Raw genomic sequence first — 19,391 nt, 5'->3', positions numbered from 1 at the left:
TCCCGCAATAACCCAAATTTGGCCGGTTCTCTCCCCAAAACGCCCCTTGGCACGAGGCTGCCCGGGCTGGGAAATCTCTCCCTCCCCGTGCAGACGCTGCGTGCAAATATTTATTTACACAGCATAAAGGGGGTTATTTATTAAGCCACAGCTGACAACTGTATTCAAACTAATTTCTCTTAATAAGGCACTTGTGGTCACCCCGGCAACAGCACCGGAGCGCCCTTAGGAGACGTCTTAATGGGGTGAAAATCCCCTTGGATGCAAAGAGGGTGCTGAGGGGGCCTCCGGAGATGCTGGGCCTGGAGACATCATCCCCCCTTCTTGGAGACCCTCTCCATCCCCGGAGATGGAGTCCAGAGGGAGGAAACTGGGCCAGAAGTGTCTATTTCTTGTGATAGATGTATATATACAGAGGTCACCAAAAGCAGGAGGGCATCAGAGAGGGTCCTTGCTTGCCAAGGGGAAAATAAGGGATGGCAGAGCTCCTACATTCTGCTTTGGGTTGGAAAACACAATGGCTGCTTTATTAACACCTGTAAGTACAACACTAATTAAGGAAGGTGTGGGATGAAGGCAGGATTTCTGCTTCCTTGCACTGACCAAGGTGACAGGTTAAATTGTCGAGAATAAGAAAGACAGCAGAAGGACGTCTCAGCTCCATCTCTGCCTCAGAGAATAATTAAACCCAATTTCCCCTGGTTTTTAAAATCCCGGATCCATCAGCTTACCAAATGCTGCACTATCCAGGGTTTGCAAAACAAAACTCCCCAAAACCTGAAGGAAGCTCCTTATCCCCTCTGAAACCCAGACCTAAACTCACGCACTAAATTATGATGGGGTTTTTTGGGGGGTATTTTACTGAACAGCCACACAAAGCTCCAGCCAGCCAGGGTGGCCCTGGGGAAACCCACCAAGAACCCACCCCAAAACAAAGGGACTCACACTGGGAAGTAGAGCAGGCTGTGATTTACTGGGACAACAACGCTTCTGCAACAACAGAGAACACGACTGTGCCGAGGCACCCGGCCAGCAAACCTGCAGCACCACCGAGCATTGCCACACTGGGGACCCGGAGAGGTGACACCAGAGCAGAGACCAGGGGGATGTTTGTGCTCCTGGGGACTCTGGGGAGGTGGCACCAGATCAAAGACCAGAGGGATACCCACAGTTCTGGGGACCTCTGAGAGGTGACATCAAAGCAGAGATGGGAGGGTTACTCGAGGTTCTGCAGAACCTGGAGAGCTGACACTGAGAGCAGAGACCACAGGGAAGCTCCTGGAGACCTGAGAGAGGTGAAACCAGAGCAGAGACCAGAGGGATGATCCTGGGGACCCCGGAGAGGCAACACTGAGAGTAGAGACCAGAAGGATGCTCATGGTCCTGGGGACCTTGGAGGGGTGACCCTAGAGCAGAGACCGGAGGGGTGCTCGTGGTCCCCAGCACTGGTTTCCCTCCTGTCTCACCCCCAGACACACAGACACGAGACAGAAGCCTGCTGGGACAGGGCAAGGCTGCTACATGCCAAGGGAGGGAGCGAAAGGCAGCGGGTTCCAGATGGGCTCCACAGGCATGGCAGCCACGCCAGAGACAGTGGCACAACTCCCTCTGTAGGCACTTGATCCTTCAATCCCAGGCACCCTGGCTCTGCCTGTGAAGCTCCAAAGGCACACGTTGGCTGCAAGGGATCTCACAAACTCCTTCTGGGATTGCAGAGGGGCTGAGGGAGCCTAGCACCGTGTGGATGTGGTGGGGTTTGGTCCCAGCCTCCAACCAGCCCGGCTTGTTCATGGCTGGGCTCGATCCTCCTGGCTGTCACAGCAGGGCTGCTCTTCACATGGTCATTCCCAGCCCCCATTCCCTTTGATCCATGAGATGAGCATGCTGTCAGACCTTTGTCTTCTCTGAAAGCCATCTGAGATGGCAGGAGCCAGCCAGGAAAGCCGGGACTCGGGGCTGAGGGGCTGCAGCGGGGGCTTGGCAGTGATTCAGGGCTGGGAAGAGGCATCTAAGCAAGGACAGGGCAAGTGGAGCAGGCCACAAGGTCTGCTCTGGAAACTGGGCTGGGAACCAGAAGAAACCAGGAGCAGAGGGAACTGCTGTAACTGGAAGTGCTGCTCCAGTTGAAAATAAAAAGCATCTACTGCAGGCAGAGCAAGGTTCCCTTCCAGGGCAAAATCACGACTGCTGAGTGCAGGATTTTGCCCAGACTGCTCTGTTTGCAGGGTTTGCTCTAATAAACACACGCGTCCCTGCAGCAGAGGAGTTGAGCTCCTTGGAGGCATTTCCTTAAGAATGAATCCCTGTTCCTGTGCCCTCGCTAATCTGCCCAAGCCTCCCTCCTCCTCCTCTCTACACACTGCCTGGGTTGTAGCACAGCAGGTTGAACTCTAGGTTTTCATCCCAGTGACGGAGCAGCACAAAGAGCTGCTGGGCTGCAGCTTTCACCATGGCCAGGCTGGATCCCTCTGGGAAGTCCTGCCTGCTCAGCCACAGGCTGGCTTTGGCAGCCACCAGCTCCCACTCGATGAAGTAGGAAGCCGAGCTGTGCTCCAGCCAGGCCAGGGCCACGGCCGTGGCCCACAGCATCCCCTCGGGCTCTGTCTGCTGCTGCAGCTCCACGTCGGAGAGCAAAGCCTGGACCTGGGAGCCGTCGGTGTCCCAGCCCCGGCTGCTGTGGGCCTGGCACTCGGCCGGCGAGGAGAAGCGGCGGATGGTGATGGCCGGGGGGGACAGTTCCTGCTCGGCTTTCAGGGCTCTGCAGACGCTCTCGGCTGCGCTGCCTGACAAGTGCCGGAGGCGGCCGGTGTCCTCCAGCACCGCTCCCCGAGCCATGTCTCCAGTGCTGGGACCCTTCCCCTGCCCACTGGGGACCAGGACCTGCTGGCTGGAGTTCAGGGTTTTGTGCTCTGAGGAGGGACTGTTCCTCCTGGTGCTGTAGGAGCCAGAGGGGCTGAGGGACAGGCGGTGGCAGGCGAAGGGTGATGTCCACTTCAGCTTCTCCATGGGGATGCTGACGGCATCGCAGAAAGCTGAATTCAGGAGAAAGGCACCGCAGGCCAGCTGCAGGGACACCTGCAAGGGATGGCAGGCACAAAGGGAAGCTCTGGCACACCAACCCCTTGTGGGTAGCTCAAGAAAAAGGCATGGATGGATAGAACAGCTCTCCATCTCTGAGCAGGTCACTGGACATGGTTGTCAGAGACAGCAGGAGGAAGATTCGGGGGGATCCTCCTCTGCTCCCCTGCAGTGACCACGCAACCCCAACAGGACCCGGGGAGGAGCTGCTCACCAGGGGAAGGTAGCCCACGCTCTCATTGTCGCCCTCGGAGCCGGCTTCGCTCCCTCTGCTTGGAGATTTACTCATGAAGCCTTTGGCAGCTCGAACCAGCAGCCTGGTTTTATTAAGGGTCAGCCTGTGAGAGGATGAAAAGGTGTCCGTGACCTCTGTGCTCATCCTGACACCCACCCTCCCCTCCAAAACCATCCCTGCTCCCCAGACACTGGCACTGCGCTTGGTCCCAGCTCTGGCCGCTATCCCTGCAGTCCCTCCTTTCCCCCTGGCTTGTGTTCACATCAGATCCACGCAGGTGAAACGTGCTGAGGTCAGAGGAAGGTCGAGCTGGCTCCTACCTGGCAGCAAAGAGCCTCTCGATGGATTTTTGGGCTTGTGCAGAGGAAGCTGACAGGCTCTGGAGTGGCCCTGGGGAGAAACACAGTGCTGGGGGTAAAACAAGGTGCTACAGGGGAGCAAAAGGGAGCAGAGTCAAGGTCCTGAGACACGAGGTGGTTTGTTTGTCTGCTGAATCTTTGGCAAAACCCTTTCTCTCCCCTTGCCTCATTTTTCCTACATGGATAATAACATTCCCACACTTCTCTGGAAGAGATTTATACCAACAGCCACATAGGCTCCATCCTTTGCACCTCAGAATGAGTCAGGCCCTGTGCTCACAAGCCTAATTTTAGGTCATAATTTTTTTTTAAATTCCCCAAAACTCAGCAGAAGCCCAAACCATGGACTCGATGCAGCTGCACCGAGAGCCAGCAGCTCTTTCCCTACCTTCGGGGACACGGCAGCGCTCCCAGGCAGAGGAGGACGGGGTGCTGGAGGGTGAGGGGCTGCTCTCCTCAGCATCTGCAACCGAGGAACCACATCAACAGCAGCACCCAGCCAAAACCAGCACCTTCCCTCCCATGGCACGATCGGGTTAATGAGCCTCTTCGGGGCTCTTTTAATTCAGCTGCAGCTCTGACAGTGCCAGACAAGGTCCGATCCAACTTGTCTTCATTAGCAGAGGATTTGGTGACAAGCGAGTGTCTCACATCCCCCCTGCCTCTAATTACACCCGTTTCATCCTTCGTGTTATCCGCAGCACGGCTGCCAATTAACTTCCCAGCATTGTCAGCAGCATGAGCTGTGATTTCAGGGTTTTGGGGGAAACTGGAGCTTTCTCGCCATTTAAGGAGATGAGCCCCAGCCTGACATGTGTCTGGTGAGCACCGTATGCAAACGGGAAGGCAGAATTTTAAAAGACCACAGAAGATGTCCCAAACCATTGAGATCTCTAACACCAGGAAGGAGATAAAACCCCGAGGAATCTTACTCATGCTGTAAAATCCGTGGTCTCCATTCTGGCCACATGCTGACTGAGGACGTCCAGGGGAACAGCCACGATGCCTTCTGTTTCCTGAGCTCTTCTGTTTCCTCTGGTTGCCTTGCTTGGATGTTGCCCCTTGGCACGAGAGAAGGGAATGGCCAGTGTTAGAGAGGGACTGGCACATGCACGATGGCAACGAAACCACAGAATGAGCTTGGTCAGGAACTGGAGTGACAGGACAAGGGGAATGGCTTCAAACTGGAAGAGGGTAGGTTTCCATGGGATATTGAAAAGAAATTCTTGGATTTGAGGGGGGTGAAGCCCTGGCACAGGGTGCCCAGAGAAGCTGTGGCTGCTCCATCCCTGGAAGTGTTCAAGGCCAGGTTGGACGGGGCTTGGGGCAACCTGGGATAGTGGAAGGTGTCCCTGCCCATGGCAGGGGATGGAATGGGATGAGCTTTAAGCTTCCAACCCAAAACATTATGTGATTCTATGGTCATCTCTGGGCATCCAGACCTCAGAGGAGACCTTTTCCCTGGCCACAGGAAGAGGTTCTTGCCACCAACTGCTTGGCCATGGCCTTGGGTATAGGTCTGGTGCCAAACTGGGCTGTGGCTTCATAGGGCTTGCTCTGAGAGAGGTTTCCCAGTGACACCTTCCCTGCCAGGACAAGGTTCCACCCCTGTGCCAGCGCCACGTTACCTGTGTGGGTGTACTGCACCAGGGTGGGCAGGTAGGAGTTGGTGCTCAGGTCCACGGGCACGAATGCCGTGTACTTGCTGATGACGTTACAGGCCTTGCTGGTGTGGACAGCGCTGAGCTGGAACCGTCGCCCGGACCCTGCCACGAGAGGGACAGCAGGGTCAGAGTCTGTGGGCCCCTGGGCTCCCCCACCCCTTGCACCCAGCTCCCAGCCCCACCTCCGTGCTTGGGGATCCATGCCCAGCAGGGGCTGTATCCCTGTATCCCTCTAAACTCTGCTACTCCTGCTCTTATTTTACAAGCCCAGATGCACTTCATGGGGGAGAGGGCTGACACGGCTCAGGGACACGTGTGGCCCAGGGCAGTGATGTGGCTGCTGCTGGAGTTTGATGCCACCTCCCAGCTCCAGGTGACCAATTCCTTAAAAATAACCATGTTACCTGGTTCATGAAGCAGAGGAGCCAGGGAATCATGGAACATACTGAGTCAGAAGGGACCCTCAAGGACCATCAAGTCCACCTCCTGCTCCTGAGGAGTGGGAAGGAGCATGAGCTCGGGAACGCTCATGTGCAGCAAGGCTGCAGAAGCAGAAGAGCACAAGGCAGCTGAAGGGGGCTGTTATTTGGGAGCTGTGTGAGACATTCCCTAATATTTCACCACCAGCAGCTCTTGTTTTCACCCCAGAGGCTGCTGAGATTGCTGGAAAGCCTTTGCGAGGCTGGGCAGGGTCTGCCTGCAGCCAGCTGTGCATTACCATGCTCGATTTCACACTCCCTCTCGGCGAGCTGCTCCAAGTCCTGGATGAGCGACTTGGCTGCCAGGTGGTGGAAGGTCTCACTCCACAGGTCTGTGTCTCCATCCTCCTGGCTCCCCCGCTCCCGGAACAGAGGGCAGATGTCAAAGGTGACTTCCCACTGCACGGGCTCGTTGTTCCTCAGCCCCTTCACCACCGCCTTGCAGAGGGTCCTGGGGGAGTGCAGGGAGCCGCAGGCAGTGCTGATATCCAGGTCCTGGGGCTCCCAGTCAGAGGAGGTCTCTGTCTCAAAGGTGAGGGATGGATGCTGGGCAGACTCTGCAGAGAGGGGAGAGGCAGATCATTAATCACCTCCCCGGGAACTGAATTCCCCACTGCCACCACAAAACCATAATTAATCTTTCCCAGTTTTCACACGGTGGCACGGAGCGCGACGCAATGCCACCAAACCCCAGCACGGACAGGTAAGGCTGGCCACGCCTCCCCCTCTCCCAGTTACCCAGATCCCCGGGGCTCCGGCTGTCCGACGAGGAGCGCAGGCTCGGGATGGCATCGGCTGCTTCCAAGCCCCTTGCCGGGGCTTCCTGCAGCCCGTCCAGCGGTGCCGGGGAGTTGGCGTCATGGCAGGAGGACACGCAGCTGCGCTGGAGCAGGGCTGGGCGCCGGGCGCCTGCACCACGGATCCTGGTGGCAGAGCCATGCCGGGGGGCCGCGAGGGGCTGTGAGCAGAGCAGATGCTTGGGCTGGATCCGGCTGCAGCCAATGGCACGGACCTGCTCTGTGCCCTCTGATCCTGTTCTACTCTCTGCACAGACCTGCTGTGTGCCCTCTGATCCCGTCTGCTCCCTGCCCGACCCCCGCATGGGATGCAATCACACAGGCCCTTCCCTCTGCCCATCCCCAGCTGGGATCCGTGCCCAGACAAAGCCCTCCGCCAGACCTCAGGATGTCCCCAAGGGACCCTGGCCCCAGGGGCTCCTTCCCCAGACATGCAGAAGGTGAAATATGAGTTTCATCCCTCCAGACATTTTAATGACTTCACTTGGGAACCAAAGAAAAGAAGAGAGACAGAAAGATCAAGGACCAGTTGCTTAGTAACGAAAGGAGAGAGGCGCAGGGGATGGGAGAAAGGAATTTTTATCTTTTTTCTTCTTTTTTTTTTTATGAGCCTGTTTCTCCACTTTCAGGAGACATGAATCCCCCACTTCAGCACCTCTAGTGCCACACAGATGCTCCCCTCTGCAAGGTCTGGGTTTCATCCCTGTCCCCAGGGCTGTGGGAAGATCCATCTAAAACAGACAGATTCTGTATTCCTAGCACAACATCAGCAAAGAACAGAGGTGGTAGAAAGTGGTAGATGGAAGGATACTTGCTCTGGATGACAGACACGGGTATGACCTCCACCACCACCTAATTTCTGTTGTTCTGAGACCAGCAAAACTGGGAGCCAGGTGGCTCCAGGAGCGATTTACCAAGCTAATATTGACATATCCTGCCAGACCCTTTCCATTCCAAACCCGCTTCTTCTCCTGCCCGAGCTCTCCTGCTAGCCAGAGGAAGCCAGCTGGGAATGGAGCTGGGGGTTTAAGCTGCCCGTGGCTGGCGCTGACCTTTCCTTCCCAGCACAGCAAGTGTGGAGATGAGCTGAGGGCTTGGCTTCACATCCCTGAAAATGTCAAGCCCTGGCAGCAGGACTGGGAGCTGGGAGAGCTGCTGGGAGCCCTGGCAGCAGGAGGGATAGCAAAACCAGGCTGCATTTAATTAAGAGCAGGATGCGTGCTGTTAACCATTTACTGCCCTCCAGGAGGGAGTCAGTTCCACCCCTGCCTGCATGCCGAGGGCAGGAGGATGCTCTGGGGACCTTCCCAATACAGGGAATGTTGCCAGGACCCCTAAAACCTGCTTGTTCTTGGTCATTGATGCTGTTCACCATCCCCAGTGCTGTAGCCTGAGGGTAGAGGTCTCATCCCTCTCTGTGGAGCCCTGGCCCTGCTTCCCCTTTACCCCCTCATCTCCCCTCCCACCCCTCACCCAGTGATCTCTAACCCACAGCAGAGGGGAAATGAAAGTCCCCAACATCCCGCTCCAAGTTTCCATGGGAACATAAGTGCTGCTGGTCCTCCCAGCCCTGCAGATGCTGATTGCAGAGCAGAGCATCCCAGCGATGCCAAGGATGGCAGAGAACTATCCCTATCCTTCCCACGGATCAGTAGAAAAACCTGCCCCAATTCCACCTGCTGCAGGCAGGGGACATAACCCTGTTCAGCAGGTGTATCATCACACAGGTTCACGTCTCATCCCAGGGCTGCATGAGGCTGTGGATCCAGCTTGGAATCTGCTTTGGCACTGTTTTCCCTGCCAGGCACAAAAGTGCCACAGTCATGGGGAGAGTTTGAATCCTAAATTGTAGGGAGATAAGAAGGACCAGAGGAGCAGCAAGGGTGAAGCACAGGCCACTGAGGGGAAGAGGAGCAGGGAAAAGCAGGCACCCATGGGGAGGGACTGCTATGGGATATCGTGATGGCACTCTGCTCCCTGCTTGGCTCATTTCCCCAGTGTTTGTGATGTGCTGCAGAGCTACATCTGTTATCTGTATCTATTATCTATATCTATTATCTATATCAATATTTTAGGACTAGTGTGAGTCAGGCCCTTTCCCTCAGGCTCTTATCCACCTGATATTTTCCTGCTTCTCCTTGCTGGCTTCCATCTGCAGGCAAAACCCCTCGGGGGATCACCTACCTGGAAATCCACCTGCCAGGGCTCGGGGCTGACCTGCTGCAGGTCCTGCAGGTGGGTTTTCCGGAGGGGGTTTTTCACCAGGGCTGTGCCAGGATCGCTTGCTGTGGGCACCTTCCTGCGAGGCTCGTGGTCAGAGATTTGGGTGGTGCTGTACGCCCGTCTCCTGGACAGAGCCTTCACGTCCATTCCTGAACGGTGGGAGAGAGAATCGGCTCCACTCCGGAGCAGGATCAGCCAGCACCACCCCCCTCGGCTCATGGTGGGCGGCAGGGAGCCCTCCCCAGGGTCCTGCCAAAGCTCAGGGGGCCACACTCAGCCCTGCAAAGTTTTAAACAAAGCAACGAAACCACAAAAGGAAATAGGAACACTCAAAATTCCTGGGGATATCAAGAGAGCAGGTTGGGAAGGTTTTGTCTGAGGAGTTTTCAGCCAAAAAAAGAGCCTAACTGCATTTCCCCAAACCTCCCTGGAGAAGACAAAGGATTTACTAATGAAATTTAATTAGTGCAGACACGCTCCTGTCAGAGCAAGACTAAAATTTGTCTTGGAAAGACATGATTTCTCATTGCTTTTGACAAGTTTGAGGGGATGCACAGCACAGCTCCGCTTGGAATAAAAGGGAAGAACATCCTGTGAGTAACAGAGGTTTCCCCAGCTCCGGGGTGCAACCAGCTGCTTTATGCCACATGCTGCTGACACAAACACCAGCCAAGCCATGGTGGAGAGGAGTGACTCTCTGGGGACTGGGCTTTGGATCCATTCCCCCCCTCTCAACTGGGAAGTTGCTTTGTAGGTACAGGGATGGTCTAGCAGAGCTACCCATTTGCTCACTCCATTCCTCCTACACAGCTTGGGAAGCTTGTAAATAATTATGTGGCCAAAGCTAAAGCAGCTTTGAAAATCTCCAGGGAACCCAGCTCACCAGGGCTTCCCTTGATTTCCTGACAGGTTTGGATAAAACATCCAAACCAAACAGACTTGCTCAAGCCTCAGGAGATCTGTCATCTCTCCTGCAAACTCCCCCAGCTCTTTGCAGCTGAAGACATGTATTTATCAGGCAAAAAAACTGGGGGAGCAGTGACAGGAGCTTGATTAGAGAGACAGGGGCATCACTCCCCCACATGTACAGAGGAAACTCTGACCCGTGTCCGTGTCCGACTCTCCCTCGGGATCTCTGCCCAAGCCCAGGTGGTCGGGGGAGCGCTCGGCGGGGCAGGAGCCCTCTGAGTCTCTGGTGTGGTTCCAGCCCTCCAAGCCTGCTCCCTCCTCCTGGGAGTGAAAGAAAACAGAGCTGCCCGACTCCTGGGAATGCATCATGCTGTACCGCCGCCTCTTGTCCTGGGGGGAAGCACAGAGAGGGAACAGGTCCCACCACCATGTCTGTCCACGGCTCCCAGCCGAGACAGGCTGCACCAGCACCCTTATCCACTATTTCCTCCCAAACTCTTGCCCATCATCTCCCTTAAGGACAGAGCTGGATTGCAGGAGACATCTCCTGACCACGCACAGAGCAGAGACCCTCTGTACACCCCCAACACCCCCCCCTCCCGGGACAGCCCCACGGACTCACGGATCTGGGGTTGGAGAGGTACAGGGAGGTGTCGCAGATGACACCGTAGCTGACCAGGCGGTCACCAGGGAACAGGCAGCTGGTGCTGACAGGAGACACCAGGACCTCAGTGCTCTCAGGAAAGACCCACTCCACAGACACATCACTCAGGACCGGCGCCATCGCCTTCTTCAGTGACCCGATCATCTGCAAAGGGCAGGGGGGAGAGGCTCAACACCAGCTGGACACGAGATGAGCCATGGTGCACGTGCCATGTGCCGCAGGGAAGGGGAACATTCCCTCCAACAAACCCATCAGCTGATTCCTGCCCTCTCCTGACAGTCTGCTTCCTCTTAGTCTACTCTGATGCCCATCCCAGCACCCCCATCTCCTTGGCACACTTATACTTGGCAGAGCTGGGTTAATCCTATACGTCTTTTCCAACCTAAATGGCTCCATGATTCCATGATTTTTTCCCAAGAGCAGATAGTGATGGAGCACAGGCTGATCTCACACATGCTGCGAGCCCAGAGCAAGGTGGGAGCTTGTGGCCAGAAGGATCTTGCTCTGATGTGAGGCAGCATCCCCTGCTCCCCTCCAGCACCCAGGAAAAGCTGTCAGCCTTCACTGGTCTGAGACCCCGCCCCTGTCCCAAGCCTGGCGCACTCACACACTGATATTTTTGGAACAGCTCATTGCTGGCACAAGCCACTGCCAGAGATCAGCAATGCTCTGCCAGTTCCACATGTGGAGAAGACCGATATTCGTGAATACCGCATGGACAAACCTCCCAGGGAGCCATCTACATGAACTTCCCTGTACGCCAAGGGAACTGAACACCGGATTTAGAGGCAGAAGAGCTCAAATATTCCCTATTGTTCCCTGCTTTTTCACAGGCTCGGGAAGACACACCAGGCTGTGTTTTATAAGGCCATTAATTGACGCCTCAGACTGCTGAAGGCATCGAGCTGCACAGCCTGCAAAGCTCTTATTAATAGCTCTTATTAAAAACCTCTCTCTTCGCTGTCTTTGCTTTTAATTTACATCAGAAATGTTGATGCTGTTCTGTCTTAGAGAGGTTTTTGTGTGCTCCAGGTTCCTGCAGAGGGGGGAGTTGCCCATCTCCTCCTTGTGAGATCAAGAAGGTAGGAGCTGGCTTTTTGGAGATATTTAGGCGCTAAAGACCCAATTCTCTCTGGGTTTAGTCATGCAGCAGGTGACAGGCTGGGCTCCGTGCATTCACCAGGGGACAGAGGCACCCCTACGCCGGATTTGAAGCACACGGTTTTACTCTTCATGGGGAGAGAGGGAACGGAGAGGCTTTAAAGTCGGCTTAATAAGCAAAGCCATCACAACGCATTCCTCCCGCTCCAACCTCGAGTCCTTCTCGCCTGAGCAATGCCAGGGCTGAGCCCGACTTCAAAACTAATTGGCTGCTTTGATGCCGGTCCCTCTGCCCTCGCCGTGTCTGAGGCAGAGCTGCCTTTGAAGGCAGAGCTGCTGCATCGCGGCTATCGCGGCCCCCCAGCCCCAGGCGGAGGGAAGCACACCTCCCTCTCCCTCCGACGGCCGGACATGGAGATGCTCCTTCATCCCCTCCGGCTCGCCCACCTGCTGCGAGGGGGAGTTGGGAAAGCAGGGCCAGGATGGGGAATGAACCCGCTGGGAGCCGTGGCCTCCCCCTCGCTGAACCAGAGCATCGTTAGAGCCCCACGGGGTGGCCCCTGGGGAATGGGGGCTGTACCTTGGGCTGGAGCCTCTCGCCCTCCGCCAGGAACTCGGAGATGCCCCTGGACACGGCAGCCAGACCCCGGACCAGCCTCCTGCAGGCGTTTGGCCCGATGCCGAAGCTGTAGCACCTGCAAAGGGACAGGGAGAATCAGGATCCAGAGGAAAAACCAGCCCCCAGCCCCATGTAGTTCACACACTCCCCCAGGCAGAAGCTCCCTCAGGCTTTATCCCACTGCTATGTCCAGAGGAATAAAGCAGCTGCTCTTTTAGGTGGCTGGCAGGAGAGCTGGGAACATCCCAGTGCCTAAAGGGGCTCCAGGAGAGCTGGAGAAGGACTTTGGACATGGTCATGGAGTGGCAAGACAGGGGGAATGACAGGGGCAGGGTTACATGGGATGTTGGGAAGAAATTCTTCCCTGTGAGGGTGGGCAGGCCCTGGCACAGGGTGCCCAGAGCAGCTGTAGCTGCCCCTGGATTTCTGGAAGTGTCCAAGGCCAGGCTGGACGGGGCTTGAAGCAGCCTGGGATGGTGGAAGGAGCCCCTGCCTGTCGCAGGGGGGTGGAATGGGATGGGCTTTAAGGTCCCTTCCAATCCAAACCATCCAGGGGCTCTATGAACCCCCAGCCCCCTCCTCTCGGCAGACCCCAAACCCCTTCCCCAAAGACCAGCCTTCAGCAGTGACACTCAGGGGCTCCCAGCAGGACCTCCAGCCTTCCCCTCCTCTGCAAACACAAACAACCTGCTTTGCTCTCAATTCATCTCTTTTCCCTGCTGGTTGTGGTCAATAGCACTAAATATCCAGTAATTATCTCTGCTTGCAACGAAAAAAACATTTTCTCAAGGAAGGAGGATCAAGCCAGTTGAGGCTGCTCCCCCAACTCCCAGCTCTGAGAATCAGGATTTGGTTGGGGTTGAAGGCTAGAAGCGGAGCTGGAGCCCAGGCAGGGAGGGCAGTGGTAGGTGGGGATGGATGCACCAGGAAGCCAGGAGGATGGGAATGGGTGGGATACGGCATTTGGGCAGGGCAGTGGATTGCTGAGAAAGCACCTTCAGCAGCAAACTGCAGCTGCACAAGGGGCTTTTCTCTTGTGGGTTTTAATCCTCAGCTGGCAGCAAATCCTAAGCCAGCCTCACACCCCTCTTAAATAAGGCTCTGATCTTCTTTTAAGATGGCCATGCCCAGGACTCTCCCTTCCAGGGTCACCCGAGACCACGCTCCAGCTCTGACTGCATTTAACCCTCCGCTACAGCTCCATAAGAGCAGGGGGTGGGATGGTGGGATGCCCTCTACACTGGGAAGCAATCAGAGCTCTGTGCAGTTACAGACCCACAGAGCAGCTTCCCTGGTAAGCCCCGAAATCTGACAGATGGAAGAGGAATACATTTTTCTCATGTTTTGTGCCCCTTAAAGAGGCAGAGGAGAAACCAGAACAGCCTGTGATCAGAGCTGGGGAGCCAGGCTGGGAGCTTGTGCACAAATTAGCTGCTTTTTACATTGCTCCCTTTCAGCATATTCAATTCTGCAGAGCCCCATCCTGGAAGCAGCTGGGGCCAGCCCCAGATGTGCTTTAAAAAAAATTTTAAAAAAAGCAAGGAAGATTGTTGGCGTGTCAATCTCTCCTAGCAGGAAGCATCAGCCGAGAGCTGTGAAGTTGTCAGCTCAATTATCCTGCTTTTGATTGTTTAAAAAGCATCTGAACTTCTGGGATCCGTTCCAAACCCTTTGAGGTTCTCCCATGGCTCATAGCAGCAATCTCTCCTGCCTCTGTCTCTGAAGTGGGGATGTCTGTGAGATGGAGCTGTGCTCAAGGAGAGGCACATCCCAGCCTGTGCCAGGTTTCTGGCCCCACAGGGGTGAGCCCGGCTGCCTCCCGTACCTGGTGGAGCAGGAGTGGTCCCGCAGCAGCTCCAGAACCTTCCCGGGGTTGCTGATGGCCCCGGCTGTCAGCAGGAAGAGCAGCCGGGGGTGTCCCCTGTGGATGGGCTGGCGGATGACCCACTTCAGCGGGGATAAGAGGTTGATGCTGCCCATATCAGCCTGGATCCTCCTGATGCTCTGGCAGGCGATGGCCAGGCTCTCCTGCCCAAAGGAGCAGTGGAATCATCAGCACCAGCACCCTCCAAGCACCGAGGAGCACAACAGGAGAGGCTGAGGGAGTTGAGGTTGTTCATCCTGGAGAAGGGAAGGCTCTGGGGAGAACTTAAAGCCACTTGCAGTGCCTAAAGGGGCTCCCAGAGAGTTGGAGAAGGACTTTGGACAAGGGCCTGGAGTGACAGGACAAGGGGGAATAGCCTTAAGCTAAAAAAAGGCAGGTTTAGATTTGGTATTAAAAGGAAATTATTTACTATAAGGGTAGTGAGGCCCTGGCACAGGTTGCCCAGAGAAGCTGTGGCTGTCCCATCCCTATCCCAAGGCCTGGCTGGACCAGGCTTGGAGCACCTTGGGATAGCGGAAGGTGTCCCTGCCTGTGGCATGTAAGATCCCTCCCCACACAAACCAGTCTGTGATTCTATGGACTGTGGGCTCACCCACCTCACAGTAGGCCTGACTGGCAGGAAAGAGGGTCTTGAAGGTGGATCCAAACCCAATGACGTTGAAGAGACATGCTGGCATCAGGCTCTTGAGAATGACCAACAGGGCATCCTGAGGGGTGGAAAGCAAACAGACATCAGCACACTTGGACTCTCCCTGGCTGCCCCAACTTCACCAGTAAGAGCTCTGCCCAGAGCCATCCCACCTTCATCTGACAACAAACCAACTGCTTCTTTCCCATGCCTCCATATGACCCCGCTCTTTTCAAAGTCCCCTGATGTTATTTGGGACCCGAAGCAGTGAGGAGAATGGGGAGTCTTTGGGAAAAAAAAAAAAGACAACAAAGAGCTGAACAAATTTTTCTGTTTGTTTTTAAGGGATTCAATTTGTGCTGGCAACACAGTGCTGCAGCACAGAGCTGGTGGGTGAGAAGCAGAGTGTGAAATTGAGAAGTGCGACACGCAATGCATCTCAATGCCTAAACTTGCAGAAAATAAACAAACAGCTTAAAGTTACACAAAAGGAAAAGCCTCCCCCATCCCCAATTCTCTTGTATTCATAGCTGGCTTCAATTAAAATAACTGGGAGACGACAGTTTTAAGCTATTTTCTTTACCAGAGGTGGTTATCTAACGTGCCTATTCCTGGGCTTTACATAAGGCAAGAGCAACTTGAATTGTTGCACAGCGATGTCGTGGACAAGTCCAGGACAGAGCTTGTGATCGCAGCAATCGGGCAAGAGCTGCCTAAGGAGCTCTTGAGCTTGTAGGAGCAATTATGTGGCAGGAGAGGAGGCCCATTTAAAGCAAAGTGTTTATGTAAAGCAAAATGTAAAGCAAAGTGTTCAGGAGCAGCTCAGCTCTATTTAAATGCTGATCAAGGCAGACTCCTGCCAGTCTGCCGAGGGCAGCAGAAACCCTCGAGCCAGCCCCTGGAGGAGCTGCCAAGGTCAAATGAGCAAGAACAGCCTCCTTGAGTTGTCCTACCAGTGGCAAAGACCGAGTGACCACAGAGAGACACAGTGAACCCCCTGCCTGGGACTAGCAGGGATGTAGTGCCAGGTCAATCCAGCTCCCAAAGCCTGTAAGACTCAGCAACAACGCAGAGCTGGAGCACTGAAAATCAGTGGGATAATGTAAAAGAACAGGGCTGCCCTTTAACAGGCTCTGGAGTACTTGAATCCAAGCTGTTATCTCAAACCTACGAGGATATATTTATACCACTGCTCCCAGATGGCTCCTGGGATGCTGGCTCTTCCAGATCTCAATGCTGACATCCCATCTTGGAACTCATTACAAGGGAAAAAATACAAATTTCCAAATATTTCTCTTAAAGCACTTCCCAAAATGGGCAACTGATGCCTGCTTGCTGTTTCAGCAAGCAGAAAGATTTATTGCTTCTTATGGTAAATATTGATCTTGATCCTGTTGCACTCAATAGCTATATGGCAACTCAATAAGGAGGGACGCTTGCTTCCAGAAAAGTCAATTCCCAGTTATTAGCGTAGTTTTGCCAGTGAGCACCATCACAGCCTGGCTCTTCTCCCTGGCTGCATCAGGGTGGGAAAGGAACTGGCTGCAGGAAATTTAAATCCCTGAATTTTCCACTCCAGCTGCTTTGGATGGGTGCCCTCCTGCTCCACACGGGCCTTTCCATCCCATCCCTGAGGCATCCTGAGGCTGCACAGCTCTGAGCCCTGTCATGCCGTGCATCCAGCCAGCTGAGAATGATGCAGAAGGTTCCACCAAGCAAACCCCACCCAAACCCTCTCAGAATAGCCCCTGCTGCGAGGTCCCTGGTGTCTGCGAGTGACAAACAAGGATTGGGACACTCAAAAGAGGGACAGTGGGTTTCTCCCTTGAGGTATCTCCTCCAAAACCCCCTCTATCTCCCTCAAAATATTTTTTCTTGAAGGGGAACAGCCTTTCCCTGTTTCTCCAGCCCTCCTGTGATGGGGTTTCCATTTCAAGACCTCTCAGAGAAGAGCTCTGCTCCTTCAGGTCCCCATCCCCAGGGGACAATCCTGCCTCTACAGAGGCTGCAGACACTGTGGTGCCTAAACCCAGCCATGCTGTGAGTTGGAAAGTGAAAATCCACCCTGGGACAAGATTCCCAGGCTCCTAAAGGTGCTGGGGGAAAGGGGTACAACCCCAGAGATATCCTGTTCCCCTTGGGAACAGCCTCCCTATCCCAGGGGATGTGCTGCAGCCGTCCGCAGGCTCCCCAGCATCCCAATCCTTGCTGCTGAAGGTGTCTGTCCTTCGGCAGTTCCCATGGAAACTGGAGACAGATGGGAAAGGAGATGTGCTAGAAGATGGACAAGCTCAGGAGTGGGTCCGTGGGAACCTCATGAGGTTCAACAGACCAAGTGCAGGGTCCTGCACCGGGGCTGGCACTGGGTGAGAGCCACATCTGACAGGGGAACCTCAGACCCACAAAATATCCTGACAATGCTATTTTTTATCCAGAGGTGTCGGCACAACTCACATAACCATCCAGCAGGCTGCTGGTGTTCATTTGTGTTTGGAAAAGAGATGTCTCGTGTTTAAATCATTTCTGTGGGTGCACAGAGGTGCCCATCAGCAAAACCTCTCCTAATGCTTGGTCAGCACGTTGCTCCCCTCGGAGCTCCCTGGAGGTTTCCCCCTAGGCAGCCATCACTCAAAGCCCTCCTGGAGACAGGGAGAACTGGAAAAGGGATGCACAAAACATGCCAGCAAGAGAGGGAAAGAAAATAATTTTGCATTTTATGTGCTGATAGGAAGAAGGGGAAGAGAACGGGGGAGAGTCACCTTCATTGCAGGTACCGAACAAGCGCCACGGTTGAGATGACTGAAATACAGCCCATAATTACCCCCCATCCCCTGATAATGAACACTTCTGCTCTCAGCACCCCCAGCGCTCTCTCACTGCCTGTTGACAGGCAGGTGCTTCCCCTCCTGCAGGTACCTTGGCATGGTTGATGTTCACACCGCTCATGCTCTTGCTGCGGTCTACCAGGAAGATAAACTCTCCCTGGGCTTTCTGGAGGCCTGGCTGCACAGTCCTCAAGTCAGGGCAGAAGTTGAGCATGATGACGGGGTGGTGGGGGATGTCCTTGTTCAGCCGCTTCCTAATGATTTCCGTCTGAAAGCAAGCAGGAGAGAGCTCATTTTTCTACCCCACTTCAATTCGAGGGGAATCAGAACAGGGGTAAAAATGCAAGTGCAGGGCCTTTTGTGGGCCAGAATCTGCTTGTTCTGGCCTCAGAGGTGACAACACCAGGGTGGGCCAGTGTCCAGGTGTTCTGTTGTGTCCATACCCACAGTATTCTCCACCCCTGGAAGTGTCCAAGGCCAGGTTGGACGGGGCTTGGAGCAGGCTAGGATAGTGAAAGGTGTCCCTACCCATGGCAGGGGGTGGGACAAGATAAGCTTTAAGGTCCTATCCTTCTGCGATTGTATGGAGCAACTGCACACTCAGATAAAAGCCTGGAGAAGAAATCAAAAGACCTGGCTCAACCCAGCACCTTGCAAAACTGATTCTCCAAACATTTCATTAGATCCTTCCCAAAAACCCGGTTCATTAGCACAGCTTAGCATCCCACCGAGGCACACCAGAGGTTTTCTCCATGGTCACTCACTAATGAAGTGTGAGATGCAGCCCTTGATGTGCCGCATTCACCGCTCCAATTCATTCCTGCCACCTCTGATTTGCTGCTTTTTCTGCCCATTTCTTTTATCACATTTCTTTGTGGGGATTGAAAGGCTTTGGAAAGCTGAACCGGCTGCTCCGGCCATGGTTCGATAGGAACCTGCATGATCTGTCTCTGCACTGCACACAGCTCCACTGGCTCTCGATATTTTCTCTCCTTCTATTTCAAGTATTCAATACAAATGGGATAAAATTAAATGGGTAAAAACCTCCTGTGATACGTTTATAAAGTACTGTTATGTGTGTATCAAGCAGTAACAGGTTCACGGCCTCAGCTGCTTTGGAGGGAGCTCCAGGACCCCACATGAGCCCAGCTGTGGCCTTTCATCCCTGGGTCTGAGTGTGGAAACAACTCCACAACAGCAGCTCAATCCTCAGGGGCTTTGTTTGCCGCCTTCTCCTCTTTCTGGCTGCTTTTCTCATTGGTTTCACTGGGAGTAAACCAGACCCCAGATAACTGCGCTTGTTTTCTCCGGCCATGAGTCACATTCCTCAGTCTATGAGCTGATGACCAACCTTTGTTTTCTATAACTCACTAACTCCCTGTGGCTCAACACACACACACACAAGCTCTGCTTTCAGATCCTGTGCCTGAGTGCTGCTTCTCTGACCCAGTGAAAAGACAAGTCCCACTCACAGGAACGAGCCAAGCTCCCACTCATCTTCTTGCCTTTCCCTTCCATGGGATGGGGTATAAATTAATCAGCTGCTGAGAAATCAAAGGGCTCTTTCCATTTCCATTTCCCTCCAGCCATATGATATTATTTTGTTCAACAACTTTTCCAGTTTATCACATTCCAGACAAGAGTGTTCCTTATTGCCTCTGTCCAAGGACTGAATCGTGGCCCTGGACCTATCCACAGAACTCCCTGGAATGCTCTTGGGTATCCACGACATAAATTTCCTGTGGGATCAGGATAAGCCCAGATTTTGGGATTTCTCACTGACTCTGAAGAGAATTTTACAGGCAAATCTTCAGTAAACAGCCTCAGAGGTGCTGCTAGGGGTCAGCCAGAAAAGAAAACATCTCCTCACCTCCCTTCCGTTCCCCTTCACCCATTATCCAATTACCGTAAGCTAATCAGATTTT

The 19,391-nt window shown here is 54.3% G+C and overlaps 1 protein-coding gene across 3 annotated transcripts in view; it reads right to left on the bottom strand.

The window, feature by feature from the left end:
- Positions 1-953: 953 nt before the first annotated feature.
- The window catches only part of VWA5B1 (von Willebrand factor A domain containing 5B1), a 30,057-nt gene continuing 11,619 nt past the window's right edge, over positions 954-19,391 (bottom strand). For all 3 annotated transcript variants that reach the window (XM_039564089.1, XM_039564091.1, XM_039564090.1), the window contains 15 exons: positions 17,558-17,734; positions 14,610-14,720; positions 13,954-14,156; positions 12,090-12,204; positions 10,367-10,552; positions 9,939-10,134; positions 8,797-8,984; positions 6,554-6,773; positions 6,055-6,372; positions 5,301-5,438; positions 4,605-4,733; positions 4,061-4,135; positions 3,634-3,703; positions 3,293-3,416; positions 954-3,075 (listed from right to left, as the gene is read on the bottom strand). In XM_039564089.1, coding sequence (XP_039420023.1) covers positions 2,353-3,075; positions 3,293-3,416; positions 3,634-3,703; positions 4,061-4,135; positions 4,605-4,733; positions 5,301-5,438; positions 6,055-6,372; positions 6,554-6,773; positions 8,797-8,984; positions 9,939-10,134; positions 10,367-10,552; positions 12,090-12,204; positions 13,954-14,156; positions 14,610-14,720; positions 17,558-17,734 — 2,973 coding nt within the window. In that variant the 3' untranslated portion in view covers positions 954-2,352. The remainder of the gene's footprint in view (positions 3,076-3,292; positions 3,417-3,633; positions 3,704-4,060; positions 4,136-4,604; positions 4,734-5,300; positions 5,439-6,054; positions 6,373-6,553; positions 6,774-8,796; positions 8,985-9,938; positions 10,135-10,366; positions 10,553-12,089; positions 12,205-13,953; positions 14,157-14,609; positions 14,721-17,557; positions 17,735-19,391) is intronic.

Source organism: Corvus cornix, chromosome 21 (assembly GCF_000738735.6).
Source record: "Corvus cornix cornix isolate S_Up_H32 chromosome 21, ASM73873v5, whole genome shotgun sequence".
Taxonomy (NCBI): domain Eukaryota; kingdom Metazoa; phylum Chordata; class Aves; order Passeriformes; family Corvidae; genus Corvus; species Corvus cornix.
This window is presented reverse-complemented; position numbering and strand designations above follow the sequence as displayed.